The sequence below is a fragment of the Eutrigla gurnardus genome, assembly GCF_963514095.1.
Source record: "Eutrigla gurnardus genome assembly, chromosome: 1".
In the NCBI taxonomy this organism is placed as follows: Eukaryota; Metazoa; Chordata; class Actinopteri; order Perciformes; family Triglidae; genus Eutrigla; species Eutrigla gurnardus.
Window position 1 is genome coordinate 31,439,094 of NC_139915.1, and position 24,887 is coordinate 31,463,980.

Here is a 24,887-nt window from a genome sequence, read left to right on the forward strand (position 1 = left end):
TTGCGAGAGAGTGGGCTTTACTATCTGTTCAACATGACATCCTTTATCGGATGAGGAAAAAAACGTATAGTTCTGGCAAACCGATCAGAGAACACTGGGCTGTTTTGGGGAGGTGGGCTTAAAGAAGCAGATGGGTCAGACAGAGAGGGAATCTGGTTATATTTAGACAGACAGTGTGAGAAAAATATGTTTTTTGAACATTAAAGCATGTCAACATGTTCTAGTAGGGTTGGCAATCTCCAACGGATCTGGCATTTTAATCCACTCAGAAAGAAAAATGTGTTTTTGCCCCATAATAATCAGGACATTGTAATTTTCTATGCATAAAAAAGAAGATTCCCATCTTTATGAATGCGTCTGCATCCGAGTTGGAAGCATTAACCCTACCAACCATCCAGCAATCACGTTCATCTGTAAAATACTTGACCCAAGGTGACCGAAACCTGAAATACAAGTATGAACCTGAAAAGGATGACCTTTAAAATTTGACAGTATAATAAACATAGTCTGAAAGCACTTACTTCTACACAATGTGGTTCCTAGAAAACAGATCCCGGCCTTAGTTAAATAAGACTGTGATGGAGTGACTATCGGGTCAGGGTTAGGGAAAACTACCCAATTCTCTCCTGAAAAGGCCTCAGCGGTTGGCTTTCACATATTCTTTTTGATAAGTATTGGTGGCACTTAAAAAAAAAAGACAGTTTGACTGAAAGGAAGGAATGTTTGTAAGTGGGTCAACTTGATTGACGCGAGTGCTTGTCAATCACACGTATGTGGTTGCTGCCCACTCGTTCGCCTGTAGGGAGAAGGCTTACGGAAGAAAATCCATATAGCTTTGTTGTCGACGGTCTGTCTGTTGGGCATCAGAAAACACTCACCGTATAAGTGCTTAGAATGTAATGTATCCTGGTGACTGAAGAGGGTTAAAACACACGGCAACTGTAAGGTTCTGCAATCAAATCCACCATTTTAATCATGCTCTATCCATATTTTCTGTTGCTCTCTTGTAAGGACTATCTAATGAAGGCAAAATGCCAAAAAAAAAAGAACAGAATGTCAGAAAGCAGCGGTATAACAATGTCAAAATGCAAAAAGTGATCTTTTAAATGTTGACCCTGAGATACATAAGTGGGGCGTTTTTGTGCGTGTGTGTGTGTGTGAGAGAGAGTCTGCTGGCTGAGAGTTCCTGACACACACACACACACACACACACACACACACACACACACACACACACACACACACCTTGCCGTGCTCATGCCTGAACATCAATAATATTAATTTATGTCACCATTTGGCCTGTCACAAGGCTTTTACTGAAGCTAAAAATCATAAACACATTTACACTTTAATCAATATCATAAAAAATACGGTGCAGCAATGAGTGTTCCTTTTCCCCCTGAGACATGGGTGCCAAACACGTTAATACAACTTGAACAAAATTTACGGGTTGAGAGGCGCCACTACAGCACTTGAACAGTTATACATCCCTCAATTGATTGAAAGGACTGTGGGGGGGGGGGGGGGGGGGGGGCAATGCAATGCTCATAATGAGATGCCCTGCATGGCGACTGATAATATGTTCCAGAAAAGACTGCTAATGGCTGCAGTGATGAAGGAGAAGAGGATCAAAAACAGTGATGTGATTGCTCGTCTACCCGGGCAACATACTGTACAAAGCGTTTTTTATGAACAAACATGAATTAAAATACGTTTTTTGAGGGAGTTCAAGGGAGAGGAAAACATATGAAGAAGCCCTACAGGAAGTAAGTGTAGTAGTGGAGGTTGTATGAATGTTTCATGCATACTGATGATGTTAGAGGTACTTGTTCTGGTCAGTATGGTGCATTCTGGGGATTGTGTACTGTCAAACGAAACTGCTCCACCTGTGCCTCTTCACCCCCTCCTGGACTAACATTAAGGGACAAGGTTATCCTCTTCTTAGTATTATTTTTGACTTCGTTTGAATAGGTTGTCTTCAGTGGGAAATGCTGCGGTAGAAAGTAATTCATGAGTTTTTTTACAGTCATAAGTGTTTACAGTTGGTATTACGCAACAAAACAGCTCTAAAGGTTAACATTTATTTTACATGGAACCTACAGTAAATTACATCTGCTCAACTTTCCATTTTATGCCACTTTATACTTGTATTCCACCACATTTCTAAGGGAAATAGTGCATTTCATTTTAATATATGTATATTCTCATATATTTGACAGAAAAGACAAAATTTTTCACTGTGATTGTTCTACACTTAAGCTACAATAAAGTGAAGATTAGCTGAAGTTCAGTCTCATTTATTTCTCAACTGTTCTCTTCTCTGTTGCTGACAGTACAACCCAATGCATCCCATTCTTCATCATATCTAATGCCCTGTCCTACTCACATCCCATGATCAGATCCTGAGCCAGTTCCCTTCAGCACCACCACCACCACCACCCGTGTCTAGACTCCTGAACTCACCACGGCTTCACTTCTTCTGATACACAACGTCACCATCATCATCTTACTGTACACCATGTAATGAACGATTGTTCACTCGAAATTGTTAAAATTAGCATCGCCTCAATTAGCTGCAAGAGTAGTATTCTACATACACACTAACATATAATATGGAACTCAAATGGGCCATTTCTCTCCAGAAAAAAAGTAGTTTTTAAGAAGACTACAATTTTAAGAAGGTTTTCCCGATACTACTTCTGTATTTTGTGGCAAGTAGGATTTAGAAGGCTCAGTAATGTTTTCACAATGTGATGTTGATAGTTTTACTTCAGTATTTCTTCCACAGTGGGGAAATGTCATCTAATATATTTGTTACTTCAATTTTCTTTTTAAAAATACAATTATTATTTTAGTCAGGTTTTATAAGACAGGTTGTCAAACTCCCCCACTGGATATCATGTGAAACCTCAAACTTTTCTCTACCGAGGTATAAAAATGGTACACCAATGAAAATATTAGCATCTCTTTGTTCTTTTTTTTTTTTAAGTGACCAACTGCAGAGACCAGAGCTGTGTCTTTCTCTGCTTGGTGGGAAATGAGTCTTCTTCAACTTCATATTCCATTCTCAATGCATCTATTTCTGAACTTTGCGAGCCGACCGGTAATACATATTAATATAAATGCATGATGGCATGAATTCTGGAATACATAATACACATAATATTTGGTTTCTGGTGCCGGGGCACAGTCTGACTTTGACAGTGCATTACACCTTCGGAATGATTTTCTTATTTCTTAAACAGTCACTTGTCATCTTTTTACAGATCATTTCTCAGAAAATCACTGAAGAGCAGCAACAATTCAAGAACAACTAAACGACTTAAATCTGAGATTTTTTATCTGTTCAAGAGGGGAGAGACAATGAGACTCTGACATTGTGAAGCTCAGCCACACAATGTCAATTTTGGGCTGGTGTTCAATTTTTTCTGCAAATGGGTTTACCAGAATTCCTCATTAATCAGAGGATGGGGATTCTTGGCAGCACGGAAGAATATATATTTCTTGCATTTTAAATTCAAATAAGGCTGCGTATTTGACAGCACAGTTTTGAGAGAGTACAGTGGTGGAAGGCGAGGGAAGGAGGCAGCAGAGGGAGCTTGTTAACAGAACAACAACTCTGGCTTTCATGAGAAGTGAGTATGCGGACGACTGGAGGCCTGCTGTGCTCGGATCTGCGGGCATTGGTGCCATCTCTGCATCAAATGCTCTCGCCTGATGAGCCGAGGGTGTCCACGGACCTAGCAAGGGTCTTATTTACGCAGTGGGGCTATTTTCACTGAGAGGTTATTGACAAGCTGACCACAGTCGTATGTGTACACAGGGCTAATGACAAGTCTAAATGGCATTTGTGTATTATATGTTTGAAACTCAAATATGGCCTTAAAACATTTTTTCTTTTAAAAAGGAGCTGAAAAACATTGCTGCAGAGAGATGAATGAGATAAGCAAAGAAGATGGATGGATGTTTTAAAAAAAAGGTGAAAAAACTGAAAAAAATAATGTCTGCGACTCACGATTTACATTCCATCAGTTTTTATTGATTTAAGCAAAGGCAGTTAATCACCATTGTAGATAAATTGAGGTGCACGAGATTGTGGCTCCCAGTGCAATCAAACTTGAATAGGAAAACATTTGACCCCCGAAGACCTTGATTTGCCGGCGGCTCGTGAGAGTCGTCCCAAAGTGCTTTGCTTCGTATCTCCAGGTGCTTCCAGATCACAGGCATTCAATTTCCCCTCAACCACGAGATCTGCACTCACCGTCAAATTTCATCGAATTTGAAGCAAGCCGGCGTGAAAAGGCGAGTGATTACAATACGCTCTTCTGATCAAAACACCAGTGACCTTTCTGCAACATATGTCTCTTTAAAAAGCACCAGTCAATGTCAAACGATTCCTTTCTCCTCCGTTGGGGGGGCCGAAGGGTCCATCCCACACTGCTTCATCTGGACGGCGATGTCAAACAGGTAGTCGTAGCATTCGCACCTGCCGAATGCAGCAGTGTTGGAGGAGGGAAAGGAAAAAAGCAATGTGAGGGATTTAAAATCGGTTTTCTTTACTACACATACCCTGAATACAAATATTAATAAACAACATCAAAGAGGTCTTTAGTGCTGGGAGGTTGATGCTCACATGGTCTTAGCTTTTTCCCACGACTCGCCCCACACATAGACGCCGTGTCGGCGGACGAGGACGGCACATGAATCTGGGTATTCCTCCATTGCTCGAGCCATCCGGTCTTTCAAGTCCTTCTCCTCGGGTGTATTTTCAATGATAGGCACGACCAGGCTCTCATCATATCTGTGTATATGTATGCAGGGTGAAAAATGGCACTCAAGCTTGACTTCTGTACAGTCTCTGATAGTGGGGCGATCAAATCAAAGTAACACAATGAATCAAGCACAGTACTGATAACGGGCAAGTAGTTTATCATGCACAAAAAAACCCCCAAAACATTCCCGATTACAGCATCTCCAGCAATATACAGATGTGCTTTGTTTCCCCTCTGTTGTATATATTATTATGAGTTCAATATCTTTGGGTTTAATACGTTCGGTTGGACAAGTTCAACAAGCAAGTTGAGGCTCAGACCCTTTTCACCATTTTTATAAACTGAATGATTAATCAGAATTATGATTCATTCCTGCTGTAATCCAACAGGCACTGCCTTCGAAGCTCAAACCACATCTCTGCTCACTGGATGGGTAACAAGCACGCTGTCACATCTTTGATTGGATTAAATGGTATTCTGACCTGACATTTACCAAGTAAATCGGACTTCATGTTTCAGCATGCGATTGGCGTCACGGTTATTGAGAAAAGTCCCGTGGGTGTTTTTCTTCACAAAGAGATCAAAGCTAAGAAGGAGCTGATCACGTCCTCATTTCCTTTCCATATTCATATCCACAAGCTATGGTGGAATATGACATTGTATTCACCATCTGATTCATTTGATGCGTGATGGTAATGCCCCTCTTAACCCTGATGAGGACAATGAGCCAAACCTGGTTCTTTCCTCAGCTTTCCAGAGTGGCTGTATACAAGATGGGCCGCATACAACTCCAATGTCTGCAGAGGCTTCAGTCATTCAATGTCTGCAGTAGGATGTTCTACCAGTCTGTGGTAGCCAGTCCTATTTTCTTTGCTGTCAACACTATTTTCCTCCATTCCGTGGCTTTAGAACGTCCTTTTATTCCACTACTACAACTTTTACCTGCCTGTTAAAACTCTGAACACCATCAAATATGACACATTATGAGCCAACCTGTCTTTAATGTCTTCTGCCTGATTTGAGGTATTCAGAGGCAAGTAGAGCTGTGTATGATCAGCATGGCAGTGAAAAGAGATGTCGTGAGATTCTTCGCATTGGGAGCATGTAAAGGCAGAAAAGAAGCGGACCTGAAATTGAACCCTGTAGAACCCCGCGTGAAACATCTGCAGGTGTTGAGGATGAACTGCCTATGAAAATAGTGAACCGTCTGTTTGAAATGCAAAAGTTGGACCCCGAACCCCCAGGGTTCTGTCTAAAGTGCAAAGTGTCTACCCAAGCAAAGCTCAGACACTCTTTGGATCTACCCAAATCACGAGGGTTCCATTCAGGACGGCAAATTTGGCAGATGCGTGACAAGTTTGCAACTATAGTGTCTACTAAAAGTGCCAAGGTACTTTAAAAACCTCCACTTGAGAAATGAAATGCTTGGGAAAGTCTTTGGACTTGCACTAATCTTTGCTGCTTGATTACATACCGATAGTTGGTGCCTGAGGTGCCCTTACGAATCCCCTTGATCATCTCCTGGTGTGTTATCCTGAACTCTTTGCCAGGATAGAGCAGTGTTGCCATGACAGCGGCCTTGGAGTGGGTGTGTATAACTGCCTGTGCCCCTGTATTTTAGCAAAGGAATAGCAGATTTTGATTATTTATTTTTTTTGTGAGCGACTGGTTGTCGTTTTCAGATGATAAAGAGTAACAAGGCAAAAGAAAACATCCCACTCAGCCCATCGTTTTGGGTGAAGTGGACCTGAGATTGGGTATTTGGTTAAACTCAAATTGACCTTTGCAATGCCTTTATCAAACAACTGTTTATTGTGAGTGGAACCTTGACTGCTTATTCATAATATATGTTCTGTAATTGTATCACAAAAGTTAATATTTCTACAAGTCACAGGTTTCACATGAAATACCTTCATTGTGTAGAAAAAACTTAAACTAACAAAGGTATTTTATAAACCACAAGTTTATATAATATAATGTGTTACACATAGCTGTTAAATAAAGTAAAGAGGAAAAGAAGACCAGAAGGAAAATAACAGTGGTCCAACTAAAATCACAACATTCAACAACATTCCTTAATTGGAAACATTTCTATTCAAATAAACACTGTTTTGTCCTTTTTCCTTTCTTTGTGCTGAAATAACACAAACAAGCATACCATTGAGTTAATTATACTGGCTACTGATCACTTCTATCACTGCAAACAGTGGTCAGCATGGGTGGTAGGGGTATGAATGCGTTAGTGACTCACCCCTCATAGTATAGGCATTCATAAAAAGCGGTGTGCATTGGCTCTTCTTTAACTTCTTCCAGGCTGGTGGACAGGTGATATCTCTCTCTTCCACATCACACACAAACATATCTTCTGGCTGAGCAACACAAACATTTATGTGAATCCAATACTGCTCAATCAGAACTCTTATTATTTGTACTTGGCAGAATAATATATTTGCTCTGTGCATTGAACATGCTTACCTGTATTCTCTCTTTCTGGACGCCTGATGGTGCAATGTAGATCTGCTCCCTGCGAGTTATACAACAAACAACATGGTATGTGTAAATAGAGGTAGAAGGACGAAGATAATGAAAGGAGCTCTTGAAATGTTCTCATTCCTTTCCTCCCACACATCTGTTAGAGATAAGTCCTAGTTTCCATTGATGGAGGGGCAGATAGGCAGGACTGCTCACGTCTAAAATGCCACTATTGATTTTAATTTATTTTTATATAAAACGATTACATCTTAAAACTATGGCAACAAGAATTTTTACGTGGAATTGATTGTTAAGTAGATAATGGAGCCGTATGGCCTTGCACTGCATACAAATATCACTCTTTTTCTTAAATGTTAAGAGCCTCAACGTTTCCCCCGTAGAATGCAGAGGAAAAAGCTATTGTACTGTTCTTTATCAAGCAACAAACAAAGAAGATAAAGGAGTAGCCTATTGATTTCATTGTGCAAGGTTTGGCAAGGCCCCCTTAGGCTCTGAGTGTTTTCTGAGTCAAACCACAGCAACAGCGGGGAAAAAAAACCTTCAAAAACTTAAAATACAGACCTGCACTCACAGAAAATAAAAATACACTCGATAGAGGTTTTGGGTAAAATGACAATGCTGCCTATTTAGACTGCATTACATATTTTCCACCCACTTCCTTTTATCTGGGATAAGTGATTATGTGTTAGAGGCTTTTAGGCTCTGAAGCTGAATATTTAAAGCACCAATTTATAAACCGTTTACAAACCATGGAACTTCAAATGCCTCCTGTTGTTTTTAACTTTAAAAAAAAATAAATTAAAAAAGACATACAACATGGTCATCACCCACAAAAACACCAATTTTGAGGGATGACACTCGAAGCTTAGAACTACTTATTTTCCCATCAAACTCTAAAAGTTATAACAATTTAGTTTGGATGGAAACACCCGTATAGATGGATTGGCAGTCAGTTAAACTAATACGCTTTCATCCGAACTTTCATAAATATCTCCTATTGGCTTGAATAAATGTCTGCCAGTCTCCTTTTTCCAAACAGGGATTTGTTGATGGGTGACGCTTCCCTTTGTAGCTGCCACCCAAAACAACACATTTCAAAGATATTTATAATAACCTGTCAAAAGGCTTCAGTTTGAATCCTGTTTCTTTATGGCAGAACTGTGGCCTTCTGTCATCACCCTAGACGAGTAGGCTTTGTTCGAGAAACTGTTGTGACTGACCTCACATGAGACCCACTGCACTTTTCAAAAGAAATCTCCGCAACAGGATTACATTTTTTTTTTTTTGATTGTCAAAGCTACACAAGTCAAATGAAGGTGCGTCCTTTCTGAAGAAATTCATCTAAATGACAAACCCTCGTTTCAGACTGATCCCTCCGCCCGTCCCTGTCACCCATCCCAGCTGGTAGAAGAGTCGGCATAACTCCGGGATGAGGGTACGCGGGTGTTCCTTCTCCTGAAAAAGACACAAAGCTGTCAATCAAGCTCACGTTTAACAATCTTATCATCATTCACTGGGAGTAGACCTTTGAGCTGATAATGTTGCTCAACTATTAGGGAGATGAAGAGAAAACCAGGCTAATAGTTTTTCTTAAATATTAGGAAGATGGAGAGGAAATGCTGCTAACAGTTTAGACTTTGCAGCTATTTTAAGACCGCCTGTTCTGCAGGATAGTTATAAGCATCCAAAGATTTATATGCCCCTCAATTTGAATTTGCTGTGTCATTACAGCTCTGCCGCTGGCCATCAGCCCACTGAGGGGACTCATTTTTCTGAAACCGGTGTAGAAAGAAAGCATGGTGAAATCAGCAAGCTAACTAGCGGATGGCTGGCTACATAGTTAGCTTGCCGATTCTGCCCAGGTAGAGCTCCATTGTTGTCTAAAAAAACCCTGACAAAAATAACCTTAATGACTCTGATGGTCACATCATTATACAAGTTCCTTAATGAGCAGGCACACTCCACAGTGTGGTGGTTTTGACTCAATCCTACATTCACCACCCTCCTGTCATAATTACTCACTAGAACACCATATGTGTTATAATCCACACCTGAAAATATTTCCCAACAGACATGCTAGTTATTTACTAATGGGCTTGAGGCTACGTGCTAGAAACAGGGTCGGGAAGTAAGGAAATACTGAGACACAGAACTGTTGGTTTACAGACAATAGAACAACACAGCGACATAAGACATGGAACAACATGAGCCATATACTTAAAATGTGTATATACACCGTGCTTTTTAGAACGAAAAAAATGTGATACATCTCCTTAGATTCTAGGGAACTTCTTCTGCTACAGTGTGGTATGGCAACCGCTCCGTTTTCAGACCAGAGGCCGTCCAGCACACGGTGTCTGACGAGGACGTGCGGGCCGGTGTCCAAAAATCACATATTTTCTTTGGGCACCGACCGCAGCTGCCCTTTACAAAGTACGTTCTGTTGCAGGCGGCATGCATCCACTTAGGGCATTTTACTTCCTCATAACCTATGACCTTGAACTTTGACCCTCTTGCTCATATAACTGCTGCTGCAAAAAAGGCTTGTGGTTCAGAACAGCCCCGTAAAAGCATGCCAGCTTGCATAACCACAAAAAATATGACCGGATGTCGAAGGACATCCTAATAAATTTGGCATACATGTATTTGACATAATATGCATCGTGACATACTAAGTATTCTAAATAGTATGGTGGTTATGGGTATTGGAACATACAGGCATCATCGTCAGGGACATCTCATCCCCGGCACAGACGTTCTCCCTTCTGGAAGGCACAGCAGGAATCTGTTCCAGGACCAGCGGGCACGGAAACAGCTTCTTCCCCTTGGCTGTTACCTTGCCGAACTCTGCATCAATCATGGTGATAGTCTCTCTCTCCGTCCACCCACTCCCCCCCCCTCCTCTCCAGTGAGCACTATACTGTCTCTGGCTGCATCATACTTACATCTTGCTGCCACACTATACACTTACCTGTATTATATATGGACCCACATACCATTACATATTTTATTCTGCTGTCCATAATGTACATATTCTTATTCAAACCACAGTCTAAGCTGTATTATCTATTGTGCATACACCGCATTCATACATTACTGTTTATTCTGTAGATATTCACCCATTTATCACCACTTATCTGCGCTGCATATTTCCCCAACCTACTTTAAATCTTAGTGTATTCATCTCAGACTGTTGTATCTTTTAGCATATGCTGCATATTTTGTAGCCCTTTCTACTTATTTCACATTCTATATTCATTTTATACATTGCTGTTTATTCTTTATGGTACATTACTTTGCACTTTTATTGCTTTTCTTGCTACTCTGGTAAGATGCTAAACTGTATATCGTTTGTCTCAGTAGTCTTTGCAATAGTAATAAAGTGGATTCTAATCTAATGCTATTCAACAAACCTAGTGCGTGCGTGATTACTTTTAATAAAAAAGATCTGTAGAGTAACTTTCCAAAGAACCCTTTCATACAAATGCATTTCAAAGGCGCCGTCGCGTGCTTACATGTTTCGCTGTGGCCTCTTGACCTGCCTCTTGGAAGCCGTTGCCGTTGCCGCACAAAGACGACATCTCCTGTGAGAAAAACCGTTGAGCGCATTTAAAGACAATTCAAAATGCCAAGATCTCACGTGTGATTAAAAAGGTTGCTGCATTGACTTTAGTGTCTTATGAGACAGGGATGGTGCTGTTGACGCGGACAGCATTCAGTCAGCGTGATCCTTTGATTTATTCCCCGTTGAAATCAGGTAGTGTTGAGAAAACACTGGGAAGAATAGAGAGAACTGATTTATAGTTTTCACTAATTCCTCTCCTTCCTTCTCCTCCCACACGTCTGTGAGGGAGAAGCCACGGTTCCCTTTGATGGAAGGGCAGATAGGCAGCGCTGCTCAGAAACCTCAGATGCCATTATTGATTTGCATTTCTATTTATACAAAAAGATTATACAATGGAAAAACCCCTAAAGCTGTGTCAGTTTGCAAACATGAGTTTTTACCAAAAGTATGAATAAAAATAAGATAATTGACTGTTAAACAGATGGTTATTTGTGGGAAAATGGCAAATTAGGTTACAAATTCTAATTTTGTTCTGCTGTGATTAGGGTGTAAACAGGCAATAAAGTGTACAATACACTACCTTTTTCTTTTTACGTATGTTTTTACTATCATAATTAAATATTTTCCTTCAGCCTTTTACATGATTATATAAAGTTTCCTGTATGCTAAAAAAAATGTGTTTTCACAACAATAGAAAACGTATATAATAGAATGTATTACAGAGGGAATCCATGTCTTAACAATAGCTCAAAGCTCAAATCATGGAATTTCACTGGCATTGCTTATTGCCTACATTCCTGGTGTTGTGACATCCCTAATGGACACCGACTGTACGCTTAGTAACATTTGTTTTAAAGGATGGATTGTGCTGCAGAAAGCCATACAAACAAACACCAAAAGGGACCCTCTTGGCTCAGTAAATATTTGACAGCTAATTAGTGTCATTTAGCCTGTGCTAGCTTACAGTAAACACCGACATGTTTAATGGGGGATAAGCTAATGTTATTGTTCGATTAATAGATGTCTGCCAGACAGCTAGAGTTACCTCCGGGGGCTGAATGTGAAACTCCAGGATGGTTACATTTTGCAGTGCATGACGTTACTTCTGCTGAGTCATTTGTCAATTTTTCTCTGACAACAGAGATAAGTGCTGCTCAATTTCAGAAAATGACTGGAGGACAAGACATACGAGCGCCCCCTTTGTACCTGAACGTTATTTATCTAATTGACAATACTTTTAGATGTTCTGCTTTCATCTGAAGTAGTACCGTGATACAGTATATCTTTTTAATTGGATTTCTTTGTCAAGATGCGGAATGGAAAATTCATGTCACAATGGAAACACTTCATTCAGTTATTAAAGACAAAAAACAAATGAATAAATCAATGTTTTCAAATATATTATTAGCCTACACAGTAAAGGAAAGAACTGCATGCATGTGACAGTGTGTGTATTGTATTTCACTGTATTTCTTAGTCTGATTGATTTTATTTTTCATCTGTTGGTCAGAGAAAACCAATCACATTAGCCTTTGGGGAATTGTGACGGGCATTTTTCACTATTTTCCAACTTCTAATTATAACCTTTATTTAACCAGATAAAAAACCCATTGAGATCAAGACCTCTTTCACAAGGGTGACCTGGCCAAGAAAGAAAATTGAGAAAACAAGCAGATTAATTGATCATTAAAACGTAGTTGAATTTGCCCTCAAATCCATTAAAAAGAATGATCTAAAATAAACTGTATGATAATGACTCACTCATTATTTATTTTCTGTTGAACAAAGTTTACAATTCACCACAAGTTTATAATATGTAATAAATGGATGTATACAGACCCAGCTAACTGGATTTAAGGCTTACGGCTCTAATGAGAAGCCACTTTTTACTTTTTGGTTGATGACTTGTTGTGGGCGTTTTATTCAAGCGAAACCTTTCCTGCTAAAAAACACTACTGTGGAAATACGGTACGTGTCAGCACACAAACTTGAATGAGAAATTACACTGAATCATTTAAGTAAGAGTGTGCAAATCTTTATTGCAACATAAGACTACAACACCTCAGTATATTTAATTATAAAGCTCTCTGCTTGAAGTTGGGTCTTTATCAGCGAAATGTTACACTACAGTCAAGATACTATTCACTTCAATAAAACAGGCAACTTGGTGTAAATTTGTCTAAACTGTTAAGACTGGGATCATTTGTTTATCTTATGCTTTGTGGATAAACACCATATGGTCCATGATGCAAACACATGCATTCACGATCAAGTGTATTGTTTTAGGCTTTACCAAATGGGGGGGGAAGGCAAAACTGCAAGACTTTGAACACGAGCAGTTGGGTACTTTATAATTAAGGGTGTTTCATTATATCTTATCATACCCTGGAATCCCATTTCCTGTTGAGGCTACTCAGGAAATACTGGACGTGTCAGCACGCATAATAGCTGGATGAGCAACCATGCGTCACTAAAAGTAAATTATGCAAATTAGCATTACAACAACAAGGTTTTTTTTTTTGCAACATCATGTCATTTTAATTTAATTTAATGGCTCTCTGTGATATCACCTGCTGTAGTACTTACGGAGATGCAACCAAAATTATAGTTTTTTTTTTTTACTCGCAACACTCACCCAAGCTAAAAATATAATAGCTTGCTAGCCAGTTAGCTGTTTCGGCGTTAGTTCGTTTCGTAACGTTGCTCACACCAAGTTTGAGAAGTTACTCGTCACCGTAGTCGTCTTTTGTAGCATTAAAAAGGTTCAGTTATTTCGTTAAAAGGCTACAAAGTCCAACAGACGTCCTGTGTAGCTTGTGCTAACGTCGCCTCCGCTACAACAGCTGGGGCTAACCTAGCAGTTGAGCTAACTTTGACAACGGGCTCGTTCGTTAGCTCGCAAACAGTTTAACGTCCAGTGAGACCAGTACATACATAAAATAAGGAAGATAACTTCTTACCTTACCGATGACGAAGTGAAGTCAGTCTGCGGTTAAGGTTCAAAACATTCTGCGACGCGACAACAAAACCCTACGTCATCATAGCGCGACAGCGAAATAGGATACCTTTGGCGGATGGGATAGTTTTGTCTAACGACTCTCAAACGTTTCACACACACACACACACACACACACACACACCACACACACACACACACACACACACACACACACATAATTAAGAGTAAATCGAAGCAAATAAACATATATTATTATAAAAATGATTATTATATTGTCAGTTAGTTGGTCAGGGTGGAGCTTTTAACAGCTCCAGAATCATATTTTATTATATGCTCTCTCTCTTTTATTGGCATGACATTTTAAATGTGATGTCGAAAGCACAATTACAACATACAATGCATTCAACTGACAAAAAATATGATGAATAGAGCATTACATAAGATGCTAATTTAACAGTATATATGTCATATTTTACATGACATCTTCCTACAAATTTGAATTTAAACATGTTCTACAGCCTCTCGCTGCAGAAGTGAAGTGTGTGTTTGATGCCGTCCTGTTACATCCTCTTGTTCAAAATGTAAGCTCTGTTCAGGCTTGTGTTATGAGCGATTAAGCCTCCTCTGCTCAGTTTGATGGCTTGCTGTGTCTTTTTTGGGGGGGGGGGGGGGGGGGGGTCACATCACCCCCTGTCAGCTGTTTACTTCAAATTGCAGTTTAAAAACTGCGATCGCAGTAATGCCACCATGTCTGACATGATGTTTTATCAGCATAGTGCATCTCTGTCCATTGATACAATCATATTTAACTGTCTCTCTCCAACTGACATAACACTGTTGCAAATGGATGCAAATACCATGTATGTGATTTTATCCAAAGCAGCACACGGATGTTAAAAAAGCTCTAAGATGCATCTAGTCCGAACACGCCGCCCATTGTTTGGTTCTCAGTTGCTCCACAGAGCCGCTCCTCCTCACGGTTTGGCTTTGTTTCCTGTTGAAAAGACTCCAAGTCATACTAAAAGGCTAACCGACGGTACTCTGTGGAAGTCCCCACATTTTTGGCCAATCTTGATTCTGACAGATGTCAGCTAGGATCTGTCTCTCATCAGGGTGGCACAAATCCAGGCTTAATAGGGTTAACAAAAGAGTTGGAACAGGCCCACGCAGTCTTTAATGCTAAATTATTTATCCCTTTTATGACGCTTCTGTGTGTACATCTTAATGCTTTCTGGAATGCTGCTCAACTTTAATTGTGTGCAGGGCCAGGGGTTAAAATAATACACTTTTATTAAAACTGCACAATTTGTTCCAATTTACTCTCACTGTTCTTCTGTGTGTGTGTGTGTGTGTGTGTGTGTGTGTGTGTGTGTGTGTGTGTGTGTGTGTGTGTGTATGATTCCTCCTTGAAAAGTGCAAATAAAAGAGAGATTTATTAAAGAAGAACGAAGAACATTAGAACAGAATAAATAAATAGAATAATTCAAGCAAACTAACAATCCAGATGCTATTATATATGATATTATAGTAATGAGATAGGATAATAACATGGGACTGGGAAAATCTGCACACACATTAAACATTACACCAAACAAAGAACTGGTAACATTTGTACCTGTGGGGCTTAATTAACCTGCAGATGAAAAGGAAAGGCACCTTTTAAAGTAGCTGCCCACCATTTTTGTTTCATGTTTTGCCATCAGTGATGTCATAAAGTGAGTAAATCTATTCTCCTTCATCACCTGAAACATTGGGTGTGTCTTAAAATAATTTCCAGTTCAGAACGTGCAGGACTGCACAGGAAGCCATCTACTGTAATTTATTGGGTGTGCCAGCTTCATAGAAGACAGTGTTCTATTGAAATATAGGACAGCATGGAAACAAAAGAACCACTTAGCCTTCCAACAGCACGAGCAGCTATATGGTAAAACAATAACTCAAATAATTCATTTGACCCTCCTGTTTTACTTGGGAGTCAATTTGACCCCATTCAATGTTTAATGTTTAAAAAGGGTTAACATTATGTTTTTTTGCTTGGCATTCAGTGACTTTTCCTAATGGAATGGGGGCAAATTGGTAAACATAAAATGAACATGATAATGTTTTCAATGTCCTGAACACGCATTTACAAAAAGAAAATGTTAATTACCAGAAATGTTAAGTCTCACGGTCCAGTTTAACATCTTAGATTTAGTAATATATATAGAGATTTTTGGGGATTTGCCTATTTTTTCGATGCAAACGTATAAACAGGAGGGAGGGTCATGTTTCATTTAATGGATTATTTAGGTTGTCAACAAAGAAACATGAATTTCCTGAAGCATAAACCTGAATTTTGGATTATTGTCTTGACTCGAAGGATTACAGCTGTGAGAACATTTGAGGGTAACAGGAGGGTTAGTTAACTTCACTAATTTTAGTCAAAACCACAGATTTTTTATTTCTAAAGAAAGGTGGCAGGGGAGAGGAGAGGCTCTTTACTTTTACTTAAGTTTTGTGAAGCCTCTTTATTTGTGCGACCGATATGAAAACATGTTCACTCACGTTGCAATTAAATGGTTTGACTTTGTATTTAAGCCCTTTGGCTTTTCTCCTCCCCTGAACATTAAGCTTTATAAGTGTATGTCTTCTACCATGATGTTTCAGTTGTGTGAACAAATAAAGATTAATCCATTCAGTGGCTTGAAATAAATGTATGCATTTATGGGTTTTTAATCCAGATATGTGATGCATAAAACATCCCAAACATCCCAGCGAATGTAATATAATCCCTTTCACATTTTACTGATACGGTTGAAATTGGAAAGTGGTCAAACAACAAACAAAGTTTGTTTTTTTGGCGATGAGCTCCCGTTATTACGTGTTTTTTTATGAATCAGATGCTGAAATCATGAGCACTCCGAAACGGATATTTGTCGATGGGAGAAGAGAGGTGATAAAGACTGACTGGCTCCTCTTGATTATTCATGGTGGTAATAGATGAGAGAGCTGCAGAGAGAGAGACAGAGAGAGAGACAGAGAGCGAGAGAGAGACATGGAATAATGGCGGCTGTCTCGGAACAGGAGATAACAGCGAGGTGGAGGGAGGCGAGGAGGGAGTCCTCAACAATGGCTGCTAATTGGCCTGCACATGCCCAGTGGACCTGCCCTGAAAAGACTCTGCTGCTTTGCAAGCGTTTATCCATTTAAACATTCAATTGTACAGGAACACGGAGGAGAATCCTGAGTCACGTTTTACAGTTTGGAAAATCTGGTAATGCTGAGATGGACCTTTAACACCATTTAAATATAATCAGGTGTAAGGCCTTTGACCTCCAACATGTGCCTTCTTCGACTATAATTCAAGGAATCTCTGTCTGTCTATGTGTATGTCCTTGGCTCATCCCATCATTCAGAGCAGAGATCTTCAACAGGGGGGTCAGCAGACTTTCTGCAGGGGGGTCCCCGAAATGATTTGATCCCGGACCTATTTTTTCTTCTAAAAATTAAAATATGTCCAAAAATACACATTAACATGAATACAACCTTGAATAAACGAATCTTCCTATTTATTAAATGTTGCGAAAGTGAGAAATGCCAATATAGAATTAAAATAAGTTCTATGAACATGAATCTGAAAAAGCAGTGGGAACGGGGCTTTGGGTCTCTGCTGAGTCCAGCATGTGGTCCACAGCCGGCAGATCACTGCTCGTTGACTGCAAGGTTGCTTAAGTGAACCAGAGTGTATTTCATCAGTGTTTGTGACCGTGAGTAGCTGTGTGATGGGGATGTCATGTGTTTTGTTCAGGGGCCCTAAAGGAGTCACAGCGATGTTGTTTTGTATCCGTGATTTTCTAGAAAGCTGCAATCAGCAGCGTTTGGCCGTTTCTGAAAGGGGAATGCTTTGAACGCTGGCCTTCATGAATTTCAGGCCGTTTCACTTTTCAAGATTTAAATGCACTTGTGATGCTGAAGGAAAAAAAAAAAAAAAAAAATGTACACCAGGGGCCTAATGTTCACAGCTTCATATCAAGGCTTGCTTTTGAAAAAGAAAAGAAAGGCGTCCAACCAAAGTGAAATACTGCTCAGACCAAATATGTCAAAAGGTAAAAGAAAAATGTTCAAAATGAGAATCCAGTCATTACTGAATCCCACTCATGTTGAAAAGCCATTGAAGTTTTGCAGGATGATGAAACACACAGCCCGTTAGTCTTCATAAAACTTTCCCCCAAAAAACGACTGTACAATTACACTGAACCAAAATCCTATCCAATCGAAATAAACACATTGTTTGTTATATAATTATCCAAACTGCAATATTCTATAAGGAATAATAATATAAAAGCTTTGACTTTTTGGACCCATTTTTTTTTACTGTTTGATCAAAAATGATTTGCCTCATCAGGTTTTAACTCAATATAACATGAGTCACTTCTGTTGCCTAGACAACCACACTCACTGAAAAGCCTGAATCATTGGAGGTGTCTCGCCAGTCAACGCAACGTATTGCGTATCCGCTGATGCCATATTTGGGTATGAGCCTCCTGTTACGCATCACCGCTAACACACGGCAGCTTCCACTCTCAACAGTAACAGAAAAGAGGATTTTTTTTTTATTTATTTTTTTTGTGGGTGTGTGTAGCACAAGACCAGACTAGCTCTCACCCACGCATTCTGAGTAATTCATGACGACTGTCTCAAATTCACAAAACGTGCCAGATAACCTCGGGGAAGAGAGTCTGCTGTGACACGCATCGACTTCCCTCAAATACCGGCATTTCACAACAGTCACTGTTTACTGTTCACACACACACACACACACACTGCCTGCCGAGAGACGATACTGAGGTTCTGGTGATGTCAGACATTTAGAAACGAGGCCTAAGATCCTTGTTCTGTTGAAGCCCGGTTCGGTTCCTGAGACTTGGCAATGATAAGAGACTGATTAAACCTTTTTCTTTTTTTTTTAAAGGTGTGTTTTTCTGTCTCATATATCACATCTATCTGTAATTGAGATCTTTCCGGGGTATTTCCCCCGAATGGATTTGACACTTCCGTGAGCACTGATTTATACGCCGAGCACGTCATGAAACTTTCTGGTTGAACTTTATTTGTGGTGTTTTTCAGCCTCAACTGTTTTAATTGCATTAGGATGAGATGATTACACAGTAAAGCCCTGATTATGCTTCCGCGTAGTGATAACGCAACGGCAACGCAACGGCCACGCAGTTGCTTGGAGACCGTGATGGTTCTGCGTTGGGTTTACGTGTCGAAATGCAATTCAATGCCACACCGGGAAAGGGCGCTATGTTTTTTGTAAAGACTGACCGACCGACCGAGACTCTTGACGTATATCGTCGTTAGCCTCGTTATAGCGTATTTGTTTACTTTCCGGCTTTAAACGTCCACATTTTTTCAGAACTTGGTGTTTTATTTCTTTGTGCAAAAGCGACAAGGTGCAAACAATAAAACGAGGTGCAAACAATAAAAGTAGCCTTTTAAAAGTTTAAATGGCGGTGTTTATGAGTGGAAACCGGATAGCGGTCTCCAGCGGATGTAGTTAGCGGACCAATCACAGCCAAAGCCGCTGCGTTGGTGTTGCGTTGGTGTTGCGTCGCCTCGACGCGCGTCTAGGATTTTTGGGAGGTTCACGTCAGGCCCTTGCGTTGGACGTAAGGGGGTCCGCAAGGACGTAAGGGGTCCGCAAGCCCCCTTGCGTTGTGTCGACGCGGAAGCATAACTTGGGCTTTAGAGTTATGTGATGATACACTTAACTCTAACTAAAAGGCTGCTTAGACGTTATAGGCAAACATGTGACACTTTCTTCTTCCTTTTTTAAAAATTTGACATTAATGAGTGAGAAACTTGATGAAAATTATGTCAGAAACAATTCTGCCACAATTATTAATTGAATTGAATGTTCCGTAAATAATGTACTGACTGTACTAGGTCAAGTGTATTTGTATGTTTGCTTACTGTGTATAAATACAGAGATGAATGTACCGTTTCTTATTGTCATGCTGAAACGATTACCACCAATTAACTCACTTATTTTGTATTATTTTGTCAAGTCTGGTCAAGAAGAGCATTTATCTGAGGTAGTCATTCCCAAAGACTGGGTCATGACCCACAGGCGGGTCACATGCCACAAATACCTATTCTTCCCTTTTTGCCACATAAGGAGCCATATCGTTCTGAAACCTCTGAACTACTTTTTGAATCTAAAATGAATGTGTACGTTCTGTTTGTTTTATTGATGAGAGGATGTCACAAACATAAAACAAAGTCGTTTTTATCAAACGTTTATATCTTCAGAAGGGCTGGTTTATTCCAGATAATATAAAGTGACATAGAAAATAGCAGTAAATATGGTCAGGAACATTATCTCAGGACTTATAGATGATACAGATTGTGATTGCAATCTAAGGACACACTGATTGATTTGAAGTTTTTGTATTTTTTTTGGTTGCCATGTATTGTTTTAGGGTGAACATTCAGCTGCAATACAAGAGGAAGTATTTCAAATTAAAGGGAAAGAAAGGATGCCCTGTTACTGCTGTTGATCCTCTTCCAGTGTGATGCATCCATAAAAAAACAATGTCATTAACTTCCTTAACAACTGGATTATTTGGAAAGGATGGGGGGAGGGGGGTGAAAGCGTGGGAAAGTGTGTGTGGGGAAGAGGGTGTGTGCTCACAGGTGTGCCAGCCCATTGTGACACCTACCTGCCACTGCTGTATAAAAGGCAGACGAGTGATTCACCCTGCTTCATTATCCGATCAGGGAGCCAAAATAGTTCCGGCTCGCCAACAATCAACTTCAGTCCCTGCACTGCGTCACAACTTTCCTGCTCTCAAGATGAGGAATCTTCTTTTCGCCGTTGCCCTTGCACTTCTCGCTGTTGTCCACTCAACGCCAGTTGACAGTAAGTGAAAGTCTCTTTATATGTTTCATCGTTTAGCAGACTATTTGTGTGATTTAATTATCGAATTGTAGAATTAAATTGGGAAATTAACATCCAGGTCTCTGCTTATATCCTTATGAATGGAATTCTTTGGCATAAAGGACATTCTTTCACCTCAGGAGGTCTGGAGGTCTCAGACATGTTTTTTTCCCCCACCTGACACATACAGCCTTCCATACAGACCTCTGGAATTTCAATAATTGCTCCGGTGTCCTTACTCGTGAGTCAGCACTCCCTAAGATGCTCTTCGTGTTTCGGGTCAAACTCCTCTCTGAGAGAATTCCAGAGTAGTATTTCGTCGTCGGCTCAGAGGTTTCAGCGGCACATTTCGAATTACACACAGAGATCTTTGTAAGATGTCCTGAGCTGATCCAGGAGGTGCATTAATGAGCGTGTCTGGAGAAAGGTGAAACCAAAGACTAGCAAAGAGCTTTTGCACAAGTTTGGGCAAACGGGTAACTTCATCTGGAACATCGGAGCCGAACGTGACCGGGCAGAAATGGAGATGGGAGATGTGTGACTTGATTTGTGGCCCCTTTTTGTTCATCAATTTGTATTCAATTCTATTTTTTAACTTTATTCTTCCTTTACGTCTTCTTAGATCCTGCTTATTATGACCAAATATGGGAGATAGTACCAATAAGTCATGGTACCAATAATAAAAATACTCCATTACAAATACAAAACAGCTGTTTAAAATAGAGTAAAAGTACAGAAATATTATCAGCAAATTCAATATAATCCCTTTGATAATATTTTGCATGTTTTATCAATGTGTAATTAGTATTTTACTGTAGATGGTCGCATGCAATTAGTATTATATACTTCATATACAAGTACATATTTAGGCCAGTGGTTCCCATACCAGGGTGGGTCTGGTCCCAACAAGTTTGATCATTTTCCTCTTTGGGCCCTGAAGAGTAATTGAAATGTAACTACCTGAGAAGTGAGTCACACACACTTTATTCATTATTCCGTGTTATATTTTGCAGTCTGATTAAATCCTTTTTAAAAATGTTAAATCCTGTTCTGAAAAATAAATGCTGAAACACCTTTAATTTCATCACTGATTATGGGATGCTATGAAATATAAAACAAACGCAGCAAAATGTCACTGCCTAACTCGACCTCTTATCACCGCCTAACTCGACCTCTTGCTTTCACCGCCCGTCCGACCCGATAAAAACCCGTGACGATGGCTTCCTTCCAACTCCAACAGAGAAAAGGAAGCGTCATGGTTTACTCAGTTGTGCTGGGTGTGTCAAACGTGCGGTATGCTCTTGATAAAGTGACGCTTTGATGGGGCTGCCTCTCTTTTGTTCACCAACTAACAGACAATTAGTCACCCAGGTTAATCATTACACTGCTCATGAAAGGAGAACGCAACACAAGTTTATACAAGTATTTGTGGAGAAACACTTAATCCCTCTGGGGTGTGATTTTGTAATGCACAAAAACCTTGGTAACTTTCCTTCCCCTCATGTTAAGACTGGTACGTAAACACTCAACGTGACCTGTTTCTGCTCCTCCTAGCTGTGACCCAGATCCCGGTCAAAACCGAAGATGACGTCATCAGAGAGGCCGTGACGGACGGCTTCCTCGTCGAGCCCTTCTTCCTCCCCTCACGCACGACTGAATCGCCCAAAACAAACGCAACCGTCGAAGCATCCCGGCTGCTGTCCCCCGACTCCACAGAGGGATACGTGTTCGAGGGCAGCGCGCTGGGAAGCAGCGATGTGTCCACGACCTCTGGGCCCAGGACCTCCGAAACCACAACCTCCGAATCCACAACCTCTGGGCCGTCGACCTTCAGATCCACAACTTCTGGGTCCCCGCCCTTTGAGGTCACGACCTCTGAGTCCACGACCTCCGAGTCCACACCCTCTGAGGACACGACCTTTGAGTCCACGACCTCCGAGTCCACGACCTCCGTGCCCATCCAGTTTTCAACCACAACTCCGGGTGTCCTCCATGCTCACAGCACTGACTCCACAGCGCTGCCAGAGGACAGTTCAGAATCGTCCATGACCTCTGAGTCCACGACCTCCGAGTCCACACCCTCTGAGGACACGACCTTTGAGTCCACGACCTCCGAGTCCACGACCTCCGTGCCCATCCAGTTTTCAACCACAACTCCGGGTGTCCTCCATGCTCACAGCACTGACTCCACAGCGCTGCCAGAGGACAGTTCAGAATCTTCCATGGCCTCTGAGTCCACAACATCTGAGTCCACGACCTCCGAGTCCACACCCTCTGAGGACACGACCTCTGGGTCCACGACCTCCGAGCCCACGACCATCCAGTTTACAACCACAACTCCGGGTGTCCCCCATGCTCGCAGCTATGACTCCACAGCGGAGGACAGTTCAGAATCATCCACCACCCAAAGCCCTCACACGCGCCTTTCCACATCAAATGAAGCCCAGTCGAGCGTCACCCAAGACCACATCTCGGCCTCCCAAACCACCGACCCCGCCGTCTCAATCTTCGACTACATGAGCACCCAGGGCTCTGAATCGGGGTCTGGAGATGGAGAGACCACAACCTTGACCTCCGACACAGAAACCAGCACCGCACAACGGACTGATATCATCAGAAAAGTAGATATAGTAGAAATTAAACAATCAAGAGATTCCAGTTCTGTGGCAGCCGAATTTGATAAAGTTAGCGGTGAAACTGCTTTGCCAGCCTCCACAGAAGGCAGAACACCAAGTGAGTAAAAAAAAAAGATCCATACAATAAACTACATTTCTGCATGATCAAACGCCGGCTTCAGAAAGTTCACCTTATTGACTCCTGCTCTCTAATATTTCCAGGTTGGATCATCATCGTTGGCTTCGTCGTCGGCATGGCGGCGCTGGTAATGCTCTTCGTTGCCATCGCTACAAGAGACAAGTAAGACTTTCACAAATCAGACAAAGAAACAGAACATATATGGGTTTTTTTAGCATAGTATTAAAAATTCTCCTCCCCTTTTTTTGTGAAGGTGGAACGGTCCGACGGAGGCACCCCAGCTGGAGGACAAAGTTAACGCTTCCAACCAGCAGAGGGAGATAGAGATGGAGACGTTCCTGCACAAAGACAGGCCCTTGGAGAACGGAAAGGCGACGGAGTACACGGTCATCCCCCTGGACGAGCTTTCTGAGAATTATTCGTCACACTGAGGTTCGGAAACAAGACCCTCGGGAGCCCCACGAGACTCATAAACAGAACCACAAGACTGTGTTTGAAGCAGAAGGATTTGGAGCAGAACACAATTGAGGGAGGGGGGGCTGTCGAGCAAAAAAAAAAGATTTCTGCTGACTTTTGCGGCTCTGAACCCAGTCTGAACCAGGTCTGGACCGGGTCTGAACCAGGCCTGAACCGACTGAACCAGGTCTGAACCGGGTCTGAACCGGGTCTGAACCAGGTCTGAACTGGGTCTGAACAAGGTCTGGAATTTTTCTGCTGACTTTGGAAAAACTCTTATCATATCATATCAAATTTTTGGTTGCCTTCATTGCTGTATCAAATCTCATATTAACTGTAAATTATAAAACTTTTGTGGGTATAAGATGCACAAACGCCTTTTATTTCAAAGTGTTTTATTTCAGTTTAATATATTCACATTCACAGGTTTGTTCGTGGACACGAGGAAAACGGTCCTGTGTCCAGTCTGGTTTGTAATGGTCTTAATATTATTATGAAATCTCTTTGTTGTAACATTATTGATGATATGATGACATCATTGTGTTGTGGAGTGTAACTTATATTAAGCTGTTCTGTTGTTTTCCCCAAATTCATTAAAGAAGATATGGGCAATTTTGATGTACTTGTACTTGAGTATTTTCATTTTATGCTAGTTTGTTCTTCTACTCCACTACGTCTCAGATGTTAACATTGTACTTTTTTCCTCCCCTACATTTATTAAATACATTGAGTTACATTGTAGATTCAGAATGATGATACACAATATCCATCCATCCATCCATCCATTTTCTACCGCTTATCCTGTATTTAGGGTCACGGGGGGGCTGGAGCCGATCCCAGCTGTCATTGGGCGAAGGCAGGGTACACCCTGGACAGGACGCCAGTCTATCGCAGGGCCGACATGTAGAGATACACAATATCATCAACTAATAAATGGTCATGTAATATTGTAGTCTAAACAGCCCA

General features: G+C 40.9%; 2 protein-coding genes across 4 annotated transcripts; one reads left to right on the plus strand and one right to left on the minus strand.

Moving 5' to 3' along the window:
• Nucleotides 1-4,013: 4,013 nt before the first annotated feature.
• On the minus strand, nt 4,014-13,869 carry apip (APAF1 interacting protein). Its single transcript, XM_084016657.1, has 8 exons — nt 13,791-13,869; nt 10,781-10,849; nt 8,620-8,720; nt 7,248-7,296; nt 7,024-7,141; nt 6,247-6,382; nt 4,634-4,801; nt 4,014-4,486 (listed from the first exon to the last, which is right to left on the minus strand). The coding sequence occupies exons 2-8, from the start codon at nt 10,844-10,846 to the stop codon at nt 4,387-4,389; spliced, it is 738 nt and encodes a 245-aa protein (XP_083872783.1). The 5' UTR covers nt 10,847-10,849; nt 13,791-13,869; the 3' UTR covers nt 4,014-4,386.
• Nucleotides 13,870-20,526: 6,657 nt separating this feature from the next.
• Nucleotides 20,527-24,539, plus strand: LOC311017938 (uncharacterized protein). 3 transcript variants are annotated; one of them, XR_014597664.1, is made up of 5 exons: nt 20,527-20,693; nt 22,266-23,444; nt 23,549-23,627; nt 23,719-24,108; nt 24,142-24,539. XR_014597664.1 is itself a non-coding variant. In XM_084016609.1 (4 exons), the coding sequence occupies exons 1-4, from the start codon at nt 20,627-20,629 to the stop codon at nt 23,894-23,896; spliced, it is 1,503 nt and encodes a 500-aa protein (XP_083872735.1). In that variant the 5' UTR covers nt 20,527-20,626; the 3' UTR covers nt 23,897-24,539. The 3 variants fall into 3 exon arrangements, 1 of the variants encoding a protein (XP_083872735.1); XR_014597665.1 differs by having other exon boundaries at nt 23,719-24,055; nt 24,109-24,539; XM_084016609.1 differs by having other exon boundaries at nt 23,719-24,539.
• Nucleotides 24,540-24,887: the final 348 nt, after the last annotated feature.